This window comes from Oncorhynchus gorbuscha, linkage group LG18 (genome assembly GCF_021184085.1).
Source record: "Oncorhynchus gorbuscha isolate QuinsamMale2020 ecotype Even-year linkage group LG18, OgorEven_v1.0, whole genome shotgun sequence".
Taxonomy (NCBI): Eukaryota; Metazoa; Chordata; class Actinopteri; order Salmoniformes; family Salmonidae; genus Oncorhynchus; species Oncorhynchus gorbuscha.
Window position 1 is genome coordinate 16,256,839 of NC_060190.1, and position 19,342 is coordinate 16,276,180.

General features: G+C 44.1%; 2 protein-coding genes across 5 annotated transcripts; both read left to right on the plus strand.

Moving 5' to 3' along the window:
* The first annotated feature begins 1,568 nt into the window (after positions 1-1,568).
* On the plus strand, positions 1,569-4,096 carry LOC124003248. The gene is made up of 4 exons (XM_046311341.1): positions 1,569-2,363; positions 2,548-2,868; positions 3,058-3,714; positions 3,917-4,096. The coding sequence occupies exons 2-4, from the start codon at positions 2,848-2,850 to the stop codon at positions 4,094-4,096; spliced, it is 858 nt and encodes a 285-aa protein (XP_046167297.1). The 5' UTR covers positions 1,569-2,363; positions 2,548-2,847.
* A 1,688-nt stretch (positions 4,097-5,784) lies between these two features.
* LOC124003894 (ras GTPase-activating protein nGAP-like) lies at positions 5,785-16,630 on the plus strand. 4 transcript variants are annotated; one of them, XM_046312533.1, is made up of 18 exons: positions 5,785-6,920; positions 7,946-8,085; positions 8,322-8,400; positions 10,067-10,134; positions 10,322-10,407; positions 10,499-10,628; positions 10,787-10,885; positions 11,600-12,268; positions 12,384-12,528; positions 12,680-12,824; positions 13,000-13,236; positions 13,503-13,704; positions 14,497-14,588; positions 14,710-15,028; positions 15,222-15,332; positions 15,472-15,662; positions 15,787-15,871; positions 16,009-16,630. In XM_046312533.1, exons 1-18 carry the CDS (start codon positions 6,296-6,298, stop codon positions 16,123-16,125), a joined length of 3,540 nt encoding a protein of 1,179 aa, XP_046168489.1. In that variant the 5' UTR covers positions 5,785-6,295; the 3' UTR covers positions 16,126-16,630. The 4 variants fall into 4 exon arrangements, with proteins under 4 accessions (XP_046168489.1, XP_046168488.1, XP_046168491.1 ...); XM_046312532.1 differs by having other exon boundaries at positions 5,786-6,920; positions 10,496-10,628; XM_046312535.1 differs by lacking the exons at positions 5,785-6,920; positions 7,946-8,085; positions 8,322-8,400 and adding an exon at positions 8,759-9,088.
* Positions 16,631-19,342: the final 2,712 nt, after the last annotated feature.

The following is a 19,342-nucleotide window of genomic DNA, read 5'->3' on the forward strand; positions in this document are numbered from 1 at the left end:
GCTGATGATACAGCCCCTTTGTGGGGATAAACTCATTCTGATTGGCTGGACCTGGCTCCCCAGTGGGTGGGCCTATGCCCAGTCATGTGAAATCCATAGATTAGGGCCTAATGTATTGATTTAAATTGACTGATTTCCTTGTATGAACTTATATGAAATTGTAGCATGTTGCATTTATGACTTTGATCTTAGCCTATATCAAATTGCTAAATTAATTGTTAGTTCATTAAAAGTGAATTACAATTCAATTACTGTAAACATCTTAATTAACGCAAAAATAACACGGTTTTAGTGGGAGAAGGGAGAATGTTTGGCCCTATTGGAAAACTTTGAAATGGTTTTGGCTAATGATTTATACATCTTGGCTATCTGTCCAATTCATGAAACACATATTGACCTGGTTGTGACAGTAAAATGTTTAACAGTTAATATTAATTAAACAGGCCTAAATCCTCGATTTCAAACAAATTATTGTTAACACGCTTTATCAGCATGGATTAACAAATCATGGCATATTTGTTCAATAAACGCTGATTTATCTATTTTCATACACTTTCAATGTATTAAAAGTACAGTAATGTTAAAAATCCACCACTAGTCATTGTTGATACCTAAGCATACTGTAAATCGTATTGATTGATTCTGTAATTAATTTCATATCCCCTACTTTAAATAGCCTGTTGTCTTCAAGTTTGAAGCGATTTTTAAACCAACACATTTTAATATTGTATTGCATGTTTTATATATTTCTCTAACCATTTTGTATGCGAATTGCCAATGTCAACAAACGTTCATAATTTACGTTTTTTCCCCAGTGACATCGCGTCAAAATGTGACAGGATCTGTAATCATTAGGTAGAAATAGGATTGGCAAATGATACAACAGGATAAATAAATGTGCTTAGAAATGTACGACGTTGTGCGCAATAATGAACGTGTCACCATAGAAATATAATCTATATTAGAATTCCATGCTCGTCACAATGTCCAATTAACATACATTTGAATTCCTAATTCTATGTGTATTACTCAGAGGTTAACTTATTCACAATCACAACCAGCCGACAGTATATCGATAGCAAACGCGAAGTCTTCATTCAAGTCAATCAAAAATCGTATATTTTTTCCTGTTCTCAGTAAGGTAAGTAGGTCTTCCCATAAGGAGAAGGACCGATGTTGCACGCATTCGACATTTTCGAAAAACACGTTACTTGGATCATATCAAATCTGTTAGCTATACAACCAATTTATCGATCATCTAAGATGACTTGCGTCCTCATCATAATTAAGGTCTCATTAATCTAATCTGCACTTTCATTGTTTATATTGCATGTTGTTGTTCTATGTAAAGTATAATGTATATTCTTCCCATTTAGATAACTTTTTCCAGCATTAATTTGAAAAATACAGATGTACTTCTGTAGACATCTGGTTTTGGGTTCTGTGCTCAGTAACCCTCACTCTTTCTGCAGAGCTTTGGTCAACAAAAACAAAGAATCAAAAAAGGGCTCATCACTCTCCATGGAGGAGCAGTTAGTTTGTGCCATGAACCAATTCATATCACTCTCTGCTTGCCACATTCTAAATGGTTAAGTCACTAATTGAAGACTCTATTGCAGAAAATGCTCAAGAGGCAATTCCGTACACTGAAAGCCCAGGGAAGACTCCCACTAGACCTCCCTCTGAGACCAATGAAGGCCTGGCTCCTGGCAGGGAAAAGAGTATTCTTGGAGTGAGTGCAGTGTTCTCAGACTATTTTTGAATTGTACGAAACGTTATACTTCATTTAGGTAACTTGAGTTTATCACATCATTAGACAAGTGTAAATGATAACACGAATGTATCAAAATATATTAGCCGACAGCAATAGTTTGATAGATAGTGTAGACAGACATAGTCTGATACATTTCCATATTCACATGAAGGCGTGAGACAGAGACATGGAAGAGATGGAGGAAGGTCTGTGTAGCTGAATTGGTGAGAACTATGTAGAGCAAACAGTACACCCACTGTAAAGCCCTTAAGATATCAGCAAGCTCATTTTTTGGACCAAAAGAGAAAATCAGCAGCTATCAGTTCAAATTAATAATTTCTCCCAACATTTCAATGATGGACCAGTGTCCAGTCTCAGTCTGTTAATGACATATTATGTTGTTACATAGACTTGGGATGCAAAGAGGGGCCTGGAATTACAGGAGACAGAGAGAGTTCTCCTGGTCAGTTGCCAGAGAGTTCAGGATGAATTAAGGATATCTGATTTCACTGTGGACACGGCACCCAACAAAGCCATCCAGCTTCTGAAAGAGGAGTGTTGGAAGTTGAACTTCTTGCACCTAAAGGATGAGACATGCCAGGCCACTGAGGTAAGACATAAGAGCCATCTGCAATGTCAATATTGTTTCTTAAAATGTCAAGCATCTTTGCCAATTCTGTGTTTAATATGGTGTTCAAAGTTGGTCAATGTTCCAATCAACTTTGGATGTCTTTGGTTTGTTGTATTTGTGAAGTAGCTATAGGATAGTTATGTATGTCTATGTCCATTTACAGCTCACTGAGCTGTATGGGCATTCTGAGACCTCTTCAAAGGAAACTCTAATTGAAGGGAAAAGTCCAAAGACCAAGTGCCCGTCCAGCGTCGCTGGGGCTGCTGACATTGACAACACCAATGAGGAGGCTTCAGAGGAGTCTCCGAATAACAATGTGGTGGACTTTCAGGATGAGTCGCTGGCCCTGGTCAGTGTGGAGAAAGACGCTGCTGGAGATGGAAAGGTCCTCAGCAAGGTGGTGAAGCCCAAAGGGTGTCTGAAGGAGAGCTGCAAAGATCAGCTAACCCCAACAATCTATGATATGATTACGGAACTACCAAAGGTAAGGAACAAGAAGCCTGTTTCGGAAATGAAAGGTCAAGTGTCTTTGCAAATTGGGTGTATCAGAGATGTCTCAAGCGGGACAATTATAAAAATAAGCTGCTATAATCTTTGACGTTGGATGTTTTGTGATAAAGGACAGATATCAGTTTTGTTCTTACTATTTCATTGCTCTGCATTGTCTGCTTAGTCCTATTTCGGATCCACTGAGAGCCTTCCTGAGATGTGTATCAGAGGTCCAAATGTGTGCAGTGGAGTGCCTGATGTGTCAAATGCAGTGGGAGAGGTGTCCAGTGACACAATGACGACTGAAGCTGCTGAAGACCTTCTGGACACTGGAAATGTCCTGAGAAAGGTGGTGCAGCTATCCACCGAGAGCCATGCTGAGGTGTGCAATGGAGAGGCTGAGGTGTGCAGCGGAGGTCCTGAGGTGTGCAGCGGAGGTCCTGAGATGTGCAGCGGAGGTCCTGAGGTGTGCAGCGGAGGTCCTGAGGTGTGCAGCGGAGGTCCTGAGGTGTGCAGCGGAGGTCCTGAGGTGTGCAGCGGAGGTCCTGAGGTGTGCAGCGGAGGTCCTGAGGTGTGCAGCGGAGGTCCAGAGGTATGCAGTGAAATGCCTGAAGTGTACAGTGAATGTCCTGAGGTGTCCAGTGAGGTGTTCAGTGAGGTGCCTGAGGCACCAAACGCAGTGGAAAAGGTGTCCAGTGATACAAAGACAGAGGCTGCTGAAGAACTTCGGGACACTGAAAATGTCCACAGCAAGGTGGTGAAATCCAAAGGGTGGCTGAAGGAGGGCTGGGAAGATCAGCTGACCAAAGACTTCAATGATATGATTGCAAGACTCCCAAAGGTAAGGAACAAGAAGCCCGTTTCGTGAATGAAAGGTCAACTGTCTTTCTAAGTGGGGTGCATCAGGGTTGTCTGAAACTGGACAATATTATAAATTAGATACTATAATCTTTGACTTTGCATGTCTGTGGTATGTTTTGTGAAACAGCTAAAGGACATATGTGTTGTTCCTCCTCTTGCACTGCTCTGCATGGTCTGTTTAGTCCTATTTTGGATCCAAAGAGAGCCTTCCTGAGCTGTGCAGCGGAGTGCCCGAGGTGTCGAACGCAGCGGAAGTGGTGCGCAGTGACACAAAGAAGCAGAAGAAAAATTGCGTTCTACGATTCTTCCGACGTGTGTGGAAGTTCTTCACATGTACCAACAGCCTCCCAAAAGAGGAGTGACTCAAGCACACACAACTCCGGGCAACACTTTCTCTGCCATCTCCCCCTTTCCTTCCAACTGGCTCTTTTTAATAATACAAATAAAGGGGATCTGAACCACAACAAAAACCTGCTTCCATGAGTGTTTTTCATATGACTTACTATAGTATGAAGAATGCTTTAAATAACACTTACTAATTAACTATCCAGACAATTAAGCTGTTTTAGAAGTGCTAGTAGATATGTACGCGATCATTTGAGACACTTTGCATATCAATGTAAGTTTGTGGTTGAATGGCTCTACTGTGGGCTATTTTCCTAATCAAAACCAAATCACAACTTTATTTGCAGAGCACATTTCTTACAAATGATGCATTTTAAAATGCATAGAAAATAAAAGGTTAGAAATATAAAAATGAGAAATGAAAATAGTAAAACAATCACAGTGGATAGTAGGACTAAGCGAAAGCACGGCTAATAAGTAGCTCTTCAAAATGTCAACAGTTTGAGGCCTCCAGATCCTCCGGCAGGCTGTTCCAAAGGCCAGGACCATAGTGGCTGAAGGCAGCCTCACCACACGTTTTGGTTCTCACCATTGGAACAACTAAAAGACCCGTGCCAGAGGATCTGAGGGACCGACCGGGCACATACAGTATCTTAAATGCATATCAGACGTACTCAGGTGCAGGGCCACGTTGTGCTTTTAAAATCAATTATAAAACTACAGGCAACCAGCGCAACAGTTCAGTTGTATTGGTGTAATAGTGCTCTCCAGTGTTTCTGAGTAAAGGTTTAGATAAATTATGGTTGTCGTGGTGGGGCTTTGACAAGGCTATTGGAAGTTGCTAGTGTGTCTTCTAAGTCAGTTTTAGGTTGCATAAGGATACATTTGAAAGGAGGCTCCACAACTCAAAGGAGAACACTTTGAAAATGGTTCTCTGGTCTGGCACTGATCAGAGAGAACTGTATTGTGGAAACCTGTTTTCACCTATTCAATGGTGTTGGATCAGATTTCTTGGCTGTCAATCCAATTCAAACTCACAGTCACAATGTCATGAAACACACATTGACCAGTGTGTGAGATTGAAGTATTTAACAGGTGCATGTGTCACAACTGTGCAGCATCAACACAGGAAGTGGTTTAGAATCTATCGAACCTGTTTGGCTGGCAGGAAGTGCCGCTGGTTTAGACAGGAAACTGAGCCCAACAGCCGCTGAACACAAACAACCACATGTATCTGTGTCAGACGACCCACAGATGGTGATGATGTTCTATTAAATGTCATTCAATAAATATTCTACATCTTGTTCAGGTTTGATCGGAATAGTTGATAGAACTGGTGAATGTGACAGGCCCCTAGACAGAGTTGTAAAATGGATGTCTCAGCTTCCCATTATTATGATAGGATCAGATCAGATGTCTCAATCAGTGTTTTACATTTTAAAAAGAGAGAAAGGTGTGAAGAAATATGAGCCATCTGTGTAAAAGGAAGGTACAGATGCAAACAATTAATATCTAGGCTAAATTAACAGAATCAGAACCAAGCATGTATTTACATTTCATATACATGAAAGAGTTGGCAAGTGGGTAGGACATTTGAAAACTCTCTCTGTTCCTCTCTGGCGCTTTCAAATTGATCGGGTGAACTGACACACTTCCTGTGAGGTGGAGGACAACTACACAAACTAAACCTCCGTTTTAGTTACCTAAACCATACACGTGAAGAGATCCTGCGGATTTTAAGAGGAGATGTCTTTCTAGCTGCGGAGGAATTTAACAATGCTCTGTTCAAGACAAGGGGCCATTACAGAGAGGGTGGGAGGATTTGAGGTCAAGTGAAAAGAGAACTCTTGGATAGGATGACAAGGGAAAGAATGAGAGAGGTGAGAGACCAGAGAGGCCAGTCAGAATACTCAAATACATGAAGAAGAAAAACAAAAAAAGGTAGTGACACTCTGAAAGGAAGCAACCGCAGAGTGTGGGAGGTTGAGGGCGTGAAGACTCACAGCAAAGGAACTACACACGAAGCAGTCAGACAGATGTTGCCAGATGACATTTTGGAACACAGAAATCAAAAAAAGAATCAAGAAAGAAAACACTTAGTCATCCTAAGTGATTAAAATTGATGAGACCTTAAGTAGGGAGGTAAGGACGACTTATTCCATTCTTGAAAACAGTGAGAGGAGCAAGCAAAAAAAAAGATAGCCACAAATACCAAAATGAAAATGGGTTCAAACCAGGAGGCTGAATCTGAGCCAGACGATAAACAGATAGCAGACGAGACGGGCCCCACAGAGGAGGAGAAGGAGACACCTTCTGAGCATCCTCAAGACGCCCCTCCTCCTGAGGACGTCGACCCTCTCAACACCTACAAGTGGCACACTGGAGCCAAGGCAGCAACCCTCGACGGGACGAGAGGAGAGAGTGGAGAGACAGCATCAACAACAATAGAGAAGATGGAGAAGACCTCCACCACCAAATGGAGTAATAAGATGCAGAACTGGCGGAAAGCCCTGAGCGAGGACCCCGGGGACAAAGCCTCAACCGCTGGACGAGGAGGGGAGACCCCCAGGCTGGAGAAGAACCCTGCCTCCAGGAAGAACCCCTTCAGAAGGGCCCAGTCTGAGCCTCCAGGGTCGCTGTTCACTACCCTGTCCCCTTCCTCTTCAGCCCAGGCTACATCGGGACCGGGGGCAAGCGCAGAGGAATCGGAACCATCCCCCACGGACACGCCACAGAAAGGGGGCGGAGGGGCACTGTTCAGGAAGTACATACGCACCGTCTCGCAGAAGCTCAAGAGGCCCCGGCTGCTGAGCAGAAACAGCACCTCAACCCTCCTACAAGGTGAAGGCGCAGAATGCACACCACACCATTGCCTTGTTATCTGAATGCACACCTAGCACCACACATGACAGTACCATGCTCCTTCTTCTGGTTTTTAAGACGTCCAACATCACTGTGTGTGAACCATTTTGAGTACAGTTTTAAATTCTAGGTTTGAATTTGTATAGTTTAGTTAGTCTCCCCATTTTAGTCTAGTTTAGATTTCAGTCATTTTACTTCAGTGAAATGCTGACATCTTGTGTTGTATGCATGGCATTTAGTCTGTGTCTAAGAACCCATGATGAAGGTAGACATGGTTAGTAAGCATTTTACACTTTAAAGTAGTGAGTTTGCATAAAACCAAAAGCATTATAAATCAACCATACAGTCAGAGACCATTTTGAGTGGACTTCTCAGTCGGTCTATTCACCTAGGAGACGAGAATACACCTGAAGGTACAGATATGGATTTTTTTTTGTTAAAGTACAGTATGTGATGTGATTTAGGAGAAGTTAATACAGCCATACTTAGGATAGAAAACAAACTGACACAGGATGTGTGAGAGTTGTGGTTCATCATAGATGGAGAGCGAGGAGGGGGCGGAGAAGATGGCGTCAAAACTAACTAGAAATGGGAGTGGCCATGTGCACCGTGTCAGATAACGACATCATGCCACAATTAGTCAGAATGTAAAACATACAAGCCCCAGCGTGTGCACTCAATTATCCCCCAGAACGACCATTGCTGGTTTCCTCGGATTATATTGTAATCAGGAAAACTCAGAAAGCTCCACTTGTGCCAATGTCAGACACAGAAATAGAGTTAAAATAACTGTGTCCAATCAGAAGCATGACTAGGGACATCAAAATGAGTCAAATTAGTGGCATCTATTGTAGACCATGTCACGCAACTGTAGTTAGTTGTGTAACACAGACAGTTCCAATTTAAAGGCCAGGATTTCAAGCGACTATTGGAGTGTTTTGGTCCATCCCATTCTGCACTGATCTACTGTGCTGTTGTCATGGTGTGTGTGTTTGTGTGTATAGATGCGGGTGGGAGCGGGCCTGCAGCTGCGTCCCAAGAGCTAGCCAGGCTGTCATGGGCCCCTCCCCAGGACGTCCCCGTTTGGGACATCAACAACTGTGTCCTGGAGGACGGACAGATCCTCATCACCCCGGAGGAAGAGGTACACGACACAGACCGCTCACATCACCAACACTGAACATTTCACCACACTTAACACTGCACTTCCATTAAACAACGTGGAGTCAACACCTTGAAGCATTGCACTTAACAGTTAGTACTATTACTGGGAGCACTGCACTCTCAATGGAAACTCACACTGGACTGTGTGAAGGTGACAGTCATGGCTTCTCTCTGGGTTATTATGTGAGTGTGCATCTCTTCTACTCCCTCTCTCAGCCAGTGATGTGGACCCGGAACCGAGTCAGCAGCTGCCTGTCAAACCTCAGCATGCAGAACCTGGCAGATGTCAACATGGGTTAGTACGCCAATACCGCCACATGGCTTTAGACAAGAGGACTGTTTCATATAAATGGGGTTCCTGGAGCTGTGATCAATACCTCGCTTTCTCTAATAGCTTTCCCAACGTCAACATCAGAGACACAAAAGGAGATACAACAGTGAAGTCCACTTTCTCATCAAAATGGCTGATCTGTAGAAATACAGACAGAGCGAGACTGAGTCGGGGATGTCTTTGCAAGGAGAACATCCAAATCGGCAGCATCACAAACCACTAGAGAGTCTAGCAGAGTAGCGGTAGAGCAGGCACAGAGGAAATAGCTGACGTGATTATGCTTGCGAGTGGCTTTCAAATTGTTTCCTCAAAATTTGGGGGGTAGATACCATCGCATCTGTGTGTTCCAGAAGATCAGCCAGGGCTGGTTGAGAAGAAGCAGTGTTTGTAGCGTGGCTTCTCTCATTCATGTTACTTTTATTAGTATTAGCTTGTGGACTTAGTCCGGCTATAGAATATTAGATATTGATTCATTCTATGTGATGCCTACATTGGTCTACATTGGCAAGGCCCCTTTGGTGAAGAGAGGAGAACCATGAGTTGTGAAACAGTGTTCACTCTTATGTGTGATTAGGAGGGTTCGACAGATCTCTCTCTCTCTCGCTCTCAATGATGGGATTTAGACGCTGGATTGCATGTGGAGGCGCATTGGGTAAGCAAAGGATTAGATTCCAAGAATTGTGTACGTTTATTTGTACGGTCACAATTGCTATTGATCCGTACAAATCTTTTACTTGATTATGTCTACGAAGGAGAATATCAAAAGGTGAATTTTTAACAAACGCTCTGAAGAAAAGTGATGTACTGTGTGATGGCTTTAGTTACTGCCATAGGTACATTTATTATTTTAGCCAAAAAAGTGTTTCAATGGTTGTTTTATTGACATGGTGTGACATGATTTTCTGCTCTGCAGTGGTACTCTGGGTTTTAGTAGTCTCTAAACCAAGCAAATCAATGTCTGAAATGAAGGCTGCACCTGCAAGGTTCCTGCCCTGCCTAGGCCACTAGACAAAAGTAATATCCGGTGTGACTGTCTGAACACTTATCAAAGGTTGACTCATTTTGAACACTGAGCCTAGTCATCCCTCAACCGTCTTACGTTAGACATTTCTTACGGTTGGAGAGACTTAAGCTAAAGTGGTGAACAATAACATTTCAAAGCCGGCATACTAATGTTCAGTTATATAGAACATGTACCGTTCTAGATTAGTTAGTCAAACTCAGTCTGAATACTCTTCAGCCTTGCAGCCTCGTCGATTTGAGCAGTTATTTGTTCAGTCTTCAGAGGAAATGCAGAAAGGGGGAAATGATTACACTTCCCCTGGTGGTTTCAGAGGACCGCAATTTAGTTTTTGGGGGAGATTAGATCAACCACTTGTTGTCTCTCCCCAATGGTTTCCAGATAAACAGGAAAATGTACACACGTACATATGTAAGACATGAGTGACACGTAACGAGATATACAGTATATTTATATGTTTATTTGGCGCAACAATAAGAGACAACCCACAATGCCCACTTCACGCCTGAGACGCTCTGATAAAAAGTTGCCATTTTTTTCGAGGGCGGGATCATGTCAAGCCAAAAACTGTGTTTACATGCTAACTGTGTGCATCTCTTGGACCTGCAGAATGCAGCCCCGACCACATGGCCCCCACTGGAGGCCCCAGACTGAAGAGCCAAGATGGAGGAGTGAGGGTGAGCACTGCATACTCCACAGATAAAACACTGTTATTACATGATTCATGACAGCTCTGGATTTCCTGAGGATTCTGTATGACTCAGGGCCTGCTAATCAGTATGGCCCTGGGGATGAATTGAGCTTCATCTACCCATCTCTCCCTGCCCCTTCTTTAATTGTCTTCTTCCTGCCCTCTGTCTCAAGGGGCTGATCAAGCGGCGTTTCTATGGTGGAGCCATGCGAAAGAGCAATACCCAGTTAAACACCGTTGGGTTGAACAAAGGGAGCAGGTATGTGGTCAGTCTCATAGTGCTCTTGGTGTGTAAGGCAGGCTGTTCCTCATCGACTCCTCTCGTCTCCTCCTCCCTGTCTGTTCAGCAGGCTCCATGGCTCACGGGAGTCCGTATCCATCCCAGTCAGCGCTGCAGGAAACCTGGATCTGAGCGCAGACACCAGTACGGTCATCAGGCCTGTACACAGCTCTATCCTGGGGGAGAAGTACTGTTTTGAGGTAGGGCTGACCTTTGACCTGTAAGTTCTATACCCGTCCCATGTCTTAAAGTGATTTGACCAGGTTCATGTTAAATACTGCCCAATAACATCTTTGTCTCACTCTGTCCTGTCGTGTATTGACTGATGGCATTTTCCACCTTCACATTGACATCCTAGGTGATAAACTCAGAGACCAACCACTGTTTTGGGTGCACCTCAGCTGCTGAGCGAGACCGCTGGATAGAGGACCTGAGACGGGCTGCTCAGCCCAATAAGGTAAAGAAACTATTTAAAAACATTCATCTTCCATACCAATTAAAAGGAAAAGTTATTTTTTTTACAACCAAATCACAAAAAAAAACAAACAAATGTAAATGGCATGTTATTTCACTTGTTTTTGTGAAACTTATCCCAAACAGCAAATCATTTCCTCATCCTTGTTGTATGTTATGGGGGCCCGAAAAAACAAACAAAGGCTCCAAAAACACCCAAATACGTCCTTTTAGAAACAGCAAATATCTCAGGGTAGTGATGCAGGTCTTTAAATGAATATACATGAAATGACGCCACTCCAAAGTTGATCCACAACGTTATATTCCCTTTTGTGTGACTCAAGTGGTCTCACCGATCCGGCTGTTCCATTCTTCATGTAGCCTGCTTCTACAGGTAACTGCCATCACGAGCCACCAGAACAGCTTCAATGCGCCTTGGCATAGATTCTACAAGTGTCTGGAACTTCCCATGTGGAAGCACCCCATGCCTTCAATACACAGTACTTTGTATCCCTTATAAGTGTTTTTATTTTGGCAGTTACTTAAAGAATGGAGAGGAACCACTGGAGTCACAACCAAATTGAATATTATTATAAACATTTTAAAAATTGTACAAAAGATAAAGTATCCTTCAATGTATGCCACATTTCCATGATATCATAGGAATCCATGTTGTATACTCACTGATTGATGTTCTAACATGTTCTGTCTCCGTTAGGACAACTGTGAGCGGACAGAGAACTCCCTCAGTCTGTGGGTGAACGAGGCCAAGGACCTGCTCCCCAAGAGGCGATACTACTGCGAGCTGCACCTGGATGGCACCCTGTTTGCCCGCACCAGCAGCCGAGCCGTGGGCAAGTCTTCCCATCACTCCAGTTTAGCTGGTGATGGATCCTCTGGTGGGGTGCTCGGGGGCAGTGGAGGTGTGGTCGGAGGCTGCCAGCTGTTCTGGGGAGAGTTTTTTGAGCTGGACAACTTGCCGTCGGTCTCCCAGATCACCCTGCACCTCTTCCGTGACGAGGAACCCAAGAAGAAGCGTCACTCTCGGGATGAGTCCACCCTGCATCCCCTTGGCAGTGTGGCCATATCCCTGGCCGACATCCGTGGAAGGGCCTTCCAGGAGAAGTGGCACCCAATCATTCCCTACAAGGCGTCTGGTGCCGGCGGGACGAAGGAGCAACTGGGGCCCCAAGCGTCGCTCCGTGTCAAGGCCCGCTTTCAAAACCTGCAGGTGCTGCCCATCGAGAAGTATAAGGAGTTTGCAGAGTTTGTGACAGTGGACTATGTGGGCATGTGCAGGAACATGCAGCCACTGCTGTCTGTCAGGGAGAAGGAGGAACTAGCCGGGGCACTGGTCCACGTCTTGCAAAGCATTGGCAAGGCCAAGGTAAGAAAACAAAAGTGTGACAACTACATCATGATAAGCATTTAAAGTAGAACTTTACAATAGTCAGCTAGTCATAACTTGCTAAAAGTGCTTATTCTGTGTGTTTATATTCCAGGAGTTCCTTATCGAGTTGGGTAGTGCAGAGGTGGAACGCCTTGGGGAGAAAGAGGCATTGATCTTCAGGGAGAACACACTGGCCACCAAGGCCATTGATGAGTACATGAAGCTGGTGGGGCAGAAGTACCTCATCGACACCCTGGGTAAGGAATATCTCTGGTTGAGATTAGCTTTTAAGCTTTTGGAAATACAATTTTTCCCCCGGGGTAACAGTGGATCTGTTTTAACACTTTCTTAGACCTTCCTTTTAGAAAACTGTTGCCATGCAAAACTGTGCCCTTGCTCTTCTTACAGGGGACTTCATCACTCGACTGTATGCCTCAGTAGAGAGCTGTGAAGTGGACCCTCTCAAATGCCCCGCCTCTGAGCTGTCAAACAACCAGCGTCACCTGAAGGAGAGGTGTGAGGACGCAGTGCAGAAAATCACTGAGATGCACGGGTGAGGGACAAAGAGACCTGATGGGAAACGATATATGAAGACAGAACATGGGGGGGGGGGGGCAGTCTTAGCTAGAAGAATGCTATCAAATGAGCGTCGATTCATATTCATTCATATATTCATATTCAAAATCCAAGGCTGTAACTGACCGCTCTCGCCACCGTTCACCTCGCAGGTCTTTCCCTGAAGAGCTGAACAGGATCTTCTCCAGCTGGGTGAAGCTGTGCGAGGAGCAGGGACGACCTGAAATCGGCCAGCGCCTCATCTCTGCCTCGCTATTCCTCCGTTTCCTGTGTCCCGCCATCCTCAGCCCTTCCCTGTTTGGTCTGACACAGCCCTACCCGGAGCCGGGCACCCTGCGCACCCTCACCTTCACCGCCAAGGTCATCCAGAACCTGGCCAACTTCACCCTGTGAGTGTGTGGGGATTCACCGCTGTCTGCACCCCATCATACTTCATCTATGTAGCCGTGAAAACCAACATTAGACATAAGCTACTAGATACATTCCCTAGTATACCCCCAAAACATCTGACACAATGATGGAAATAATATACTTGACAATCATTAATTTCTTCAATCTATGTGGTCCAAATCAAGAATAAACATCTCTCCATATTACCAAACCAGACGTTCCCTCCTTCAACACTAACCCATTCCCCATTCTCTTCCATTAACAGGTTTGGGGAGAAGGAGGAGTACATGCTGTTCATGAATGACTTTCTGCAGCAGCACTGGGAGAAGATGAGGTGCTTCCTTCAGACAGTGTCCAGCCCAGACATAGAGATCCCAATGACATCCTTCGATGGCTATGTTGACTTGCCTCTGCGTCTGGCTGTCCTACACAGCCTGCTGGTCGACATAATTTCCCCAATGAAGCAGGTAGGCATAAATCAACTGAATCAAAGGCAAGGATCATGCCATGACATTCCTGTATTTCTATATTCTTGCTACCAGTCATTTTTCAGCCCTGTTTACATGTACACTATCGTTCAAAAGTTTGGGGTCACTAGAAATGTCCTTGTTTTTGAAAGAAAAGCACATGTTTTTGTCCATTAAAATAACATCAAATGTATCCGAAATACAGTGTCGACATTGTTGATGTTGTAAATGACTATTGTCTAAAACTGTCCTTCTTTAGACTAGTTGAGTATCTGGAGCGTCAGCATTTGTGGGTTCGATTATAGGCTCAAAATGGTATATTCTTGTTCTGAGAAATGAAGGCTATTCCATGCGAGAAATTGCCAAGAAACTGAAGATTGGAGTAGTACACAGCGTTGTATGCATTTACAGAACAGTGCAAACTGGGCTTGTAAGTAAGCATTTAATGATAAGGTCTACTCCACCTGTTGTATTTTTGGCGCATGTGACAAATACAGTTTGATTTGATATTGAATACTGCAGTGTTGGGTAGTGCTTGCAAATGAAGCATTTCACTGTATTTTTGCATGTGACAAATAAAACTTCAAAACGAAGCGGAGACCGCCCGTGGTAAGGTTAAGTGGGGCGGCAGGGTAGCCTAGTGGTTAGAGCGTACAAATCTGTCGCTCTGCCCATTCTGCCTGTTGTTCTGCGATCATTGAAAATAAGAATTTATTCTTAACTGACTTGCCTTGTTAAATAAAGGTAAACTAAAAAGTGGTAGCTAACATGCTGTTCATATCTCTTCCTCAGGAGACCATAGACAAACTGCACCCTCTGCCTTCAATCCTGAACCAGATTACAGAATCTCTGGGCCCAGATGCTCTGCGGATTACTGTTAGCAGGTGAGGTTGGCGAGTGTACTTAAGTGTATTAAGCATTTTTGTAGACCTGCTTGTGTGCATACACAGTTTCAATCTTCTTTATATCTCGCTTTATTGTCGTGATTTTTCTTTTTCACGACAGCCACATTGGTCAATCCAAGCCAACATATGTGCCCCCTAAAGACCTGGGTAAGTACAGCCCTCTGCACAACTCCATGCAGCAGCTGCCTATGGATGTGAAGGGCAGCCCGCGGAAAGAAAGCTTTCAGAGGGGCAATCGAGACAGGAGGAGTGCCAGAGAGAGGAAGCCAGTATCCAGAACCCAGAGTGCACCGCACAGACCGCCGGCGGACCCTAAACAGCTACGGAGGAGGAGGAGCAGCACTGAAAATCTGCCACTGGAGGACCAAGAGGCAGAGCAGGAAGCCAACCCTCCACTTGATATTTCATCACCGCAGAACGTGAGTTTGGAAGTCTTGGTCGTGTGGTTTCAATTGTCAACATTCAAACGTTCCATTTCATGTTGATATTATCCTTATGGAAGTATATGGTTCATAGTCATCACCGAGCATTGCCATGTGGTTGTTCTGTTGAGAGTCCATGGGTGGGAGAAGTGATTGAATCTCATGACAGCATTCCCTCTTCTTGTGTCAGAGCGTCGGTTTAAAGTCTCCTCCCGCCCCAGTGCCTTGGATCAAAGTGTCTCAGAGCAAGGAGCCATACGAGAGGAAGATCGAGAATGAAGAGATCAACCTACTGGACAGGGTGGGTTCATCTTCATGTTATTTATCATCCAGTAACGCTGGCTCCTTCCTCTTTTGCATTGTTTACTTCAGCTCATCAAAGAAATACAGCAATGATGAAATTACTTGACCACCGTGATGTTGATTTGTGATTTAACCAGCATGCACAGGAGCTGTCGGAGCTCCGCCTGGGGGTGGAGCAGGTGACAGAGCGTGAGTTGGAGATGGCCAAGCGGCTGGAGGACTTCATTGTCCAAAGCCAAGATCAGAATGCAGTCTTGTTGGCTGAGGTTAACGAACTGCGTAATCTTCTGGCTGTCCGTGAGGAACAACTCGCCAGCGCCACTTTCAGGTGAGACAGTTGAGTAAGAGGGACAGATCGAAAGGTCATAGCGTTTCATTCACGACCTTTCAAATGAAAGAGTTTATTTGGTTTGAACATAAACTAAAATGCAATTGTTAAATCGGCGTCATAGGCTGGGGGTTATCGAGGAGGAGAGGGAGGAGGATGAGAGGAGGCTGAACGTCGCCGTGGCAGCAGCTGAACGAATGAACGTACTGGTAAGACTGGAGATATCTACCACACTCATTAAGATAAAGATGAGTGTTTAGGCCTCATATTAATTTGTTTCTCTTAGCTGGTAACATGACTTGAAAAGCTAAACTAAATGGAGCCGTTTGTTGCTGTGTGTTCTCAGGAGGAGCAGTTTGCAGACCTGTTGAAGGACAGGCACCAGCTCAGTGGAGACTACACCGGTGACCAGAACAACACACAGTATCCTGGGATCGGGACAAATCATGTCAACAGCAACTGAAGTCAGACTGGCAGCACAGAGTTGTAATACAGACATGAGTAGTTTAGTCCCCATAGCTTTCATGTTCTTCCAAATACAAAAACACCCAGAATTATGTCATTATGCCTGATGGTTGGCTTACTTTCAGAAATACAGTAAATGTATGCATGAATCTTAAACTGTGTCCAATTACAAAAACAGAAATGAACTAAAAGTCACAGGTATGCTAAGCCTTTTTAACATAGCACTTACTGTGTACACTGTACTTCAAATATTTGTGGAATATTAGTTGACTTGACAGAAACAGACGGATCTAATGTGAGTGTAGAAACCTAAACATCAATAACAGCCTACGGTAAGAACAATTTCCCTCTCTGAAGTTTAACAAAATGAACGTAAGGATATCAAATCAAATGTATTTATATAGCCCTTCGTACATCAGCTGATATCTCAAAGTGCTGTACAGAAACCCAGTCTAAAACCCCAAACAGCTAGCAATGCAGGTGTAGAAGCACAGTGGCTAGGAAAAACTCCCTAGAAAGGCCAAAGCCTAGGAAGAAACCTAGAGAGGAACCAGGCTATGAGGGGTGGCCAGTCCTCTTCTGGCTGTCCCGGGTGGAGATTATAACAGAACATGGCCAAGATGTTCAAATGTTCATAAATGACCAGCATGGTCAAATAATAATAATCACAGGCAGAACAGTTGAAACTGGAGCAGCAGCACGGCCAGGTGGACAGGGGACAGGAAGGAGTCATCATGCCAGGTGGTCCTGAGGCATGGTCCTAGGGCTCAGGTCCTCAGAGAGAGAGAAAGAGAAAGAGAATTAGAGAGAGCATACTTAAATTCACACAGGACACCGGATAAGACAGGAGAAGTACTCCAGATATAACAAACTGACCCTAGTCCCCAGACACAAACTACTGCAGCATAAATACTGGAGGCTGAGACAGAAGGGGTCAGGAGACACTGTGGCCCCATCCGATGATACCCCCGGACAGGGCCAAACAGGAAGGATATAACCCCACCCACTTTTCCAAAGCACAGCCCCCACACCACTAGAGGGATATCTTCAACCACCAACTTACCATCCTGAGACAAGGCAGAGTATAGCCCACAAAGGTCTCCGCCACGGCACAACCCAAGGGGGGGCGCCAACCCAGACAGGAAGATCACATCAGTGACTTAACCCACTCAAGTGACGCACCCCTCCTACGGACGGCATGAAAGAGCACCAGTAAGCCAGTGACTCAGCCCCTGTAATAGGGTTAGAGGCAGAGAATCCCAATGGAAAGAGGGGAACCGGCCAGGCAGAGACAGATTTGGTCCTGCCGTACATACCTACACTTACGCTACGGTCACAAGACGCAGACCTCCTAATTGTCCCTAGAATTTCTAAGCAAATAGCTGGAGGCAGGGCTTTCTCCTATAGAGCTCAATTTTTATGGAATGGTCTGCCTACCCATGTGAGAGACGCAAACTCGGTCTCAACCTTTAAGTCTTTACTGAAGACTCATCTCTTCAGTGGGTCATATGATTGAGTGTAGCTCCAGAGCCTTTCCGTTCACCTTCACACTCTTGGGCCAGACTACACTCAATCATATGACCCACTGAAGAGATGAGTCTTCAGTAAAGACTTAAAGGTTGAGACCGAGTTTGCGTCTCTCACATGGGTAGGCATAAGGTGAATGCACCAATTTGTAAGTCGCTCTGGATAAGAGCGTCTGCTAAATGACTTAAATGTAAATGTAAAAATGTAGGCAGACCATTCCATAAAAATTGAGCTCTATAGGAGAAAGCCCTGCCTCCAGCTATTTGCTTAGAAATTCTAGGGACAATTAGGAGGCCTGTGTCTTGTGACCGTAGAGTACGTGTAGGTATATATGGCAAGACCAAATCAGAAAGATAGGCAGGAGCAAGCCCATGTAATGCTTTGTAGGTTAGCAGTAAAACCTTGAAATCAGCCCTTGCCTTGACAGGAAACCAGTGTAGGGAGACTAGCACTGGAGTAATCTGATACCACACCATGATATGTAATTAAATACATAATCTTTGCCCTCTTTTGACACACCACTTCTCAGAATGTTGTCCATTTTCCATCCGTTTTGAATGCAGATTTACAATTTCTGTTAATTTAACAAATAAAATAAGCAATGTACCATTCAAAGTGTGTGTGAACTTGTGTTGTGTGTGACTACGTGTTCTACTTTGTAAGAATGACTAAATTACTATTGCTGAATAACAAAATAAACAATGTCCATGCAAGGAGTCAGAGAATAGTTTAATTGGTTTATTTGAGAGTATATACACACACAGGTATACACTGTATACCCACCTTTTAGTGGGCATTGTGTATACTCACTTCTTAATCCCCAGTGACGCATATCAAAGTAGCGTAGAGGACGGTTGGAATGGGTTGCCCAAAAACCATTTCAATTAAATGTTAAAGGGGAACACTAACAACAAGGCGGACACTAACAACAATCCTTTGGGCAAAAATTAAAACTGAGCAGACGCAAATGCCGTTATGTTTCCTGCAAGCATTCCTAGCCAACTTTAGTTTATCTACTGAAACAGTGTATTGCTGGCTAACATAGCTACTACTGTGTTACAGTGGGGGGGGGGGGGATCTAATTATGTAGCTAGCTAGGTAGGTAAACAACTACCGGTAGCCATATCTATGACTGAAAATAGAAGAGTTTTTACAAAATAGGAGCTCTTTTGTATCTTGATTGTAAAACCTCTTTGTTGTAGATATGGCTAGCTACTAAAAAGCAAGCTATAACATTACAACCAGCCACCTAAAATTAGGTTTAACAGCCAACATTAGCACGACTGGAGTTGGCTAGCTATTTAGCCTGGCACCTGCTAACATGTTATGCACCACGCTTCACATTTGTAACTTGTTAGCAAGCATGTGTAACATCAGCAACTGTAAATAATTTTACTAGCTAGCTATGTAACATTGATGAGGGTTGACAATGGTTATGACCATGGATGCATTTCAATCTCACAGAGTTATAGGCATGATGCAATATAGGATTCCAAAGACATGTAAATAACAAGTATTGCATATCCCGCAAACTACCTAAGTTTACTAGCGAACAGTGAGCAGAAACTACACAACAATTTAATGTTGTAAATCTCAAAATCTATAGCTGGTTTTACTATAAAAATATTTGCCTAGTGGACATGGTTGTATGTAGATACTGTCTGCCTGCCTACCTACCTTGGCTCATT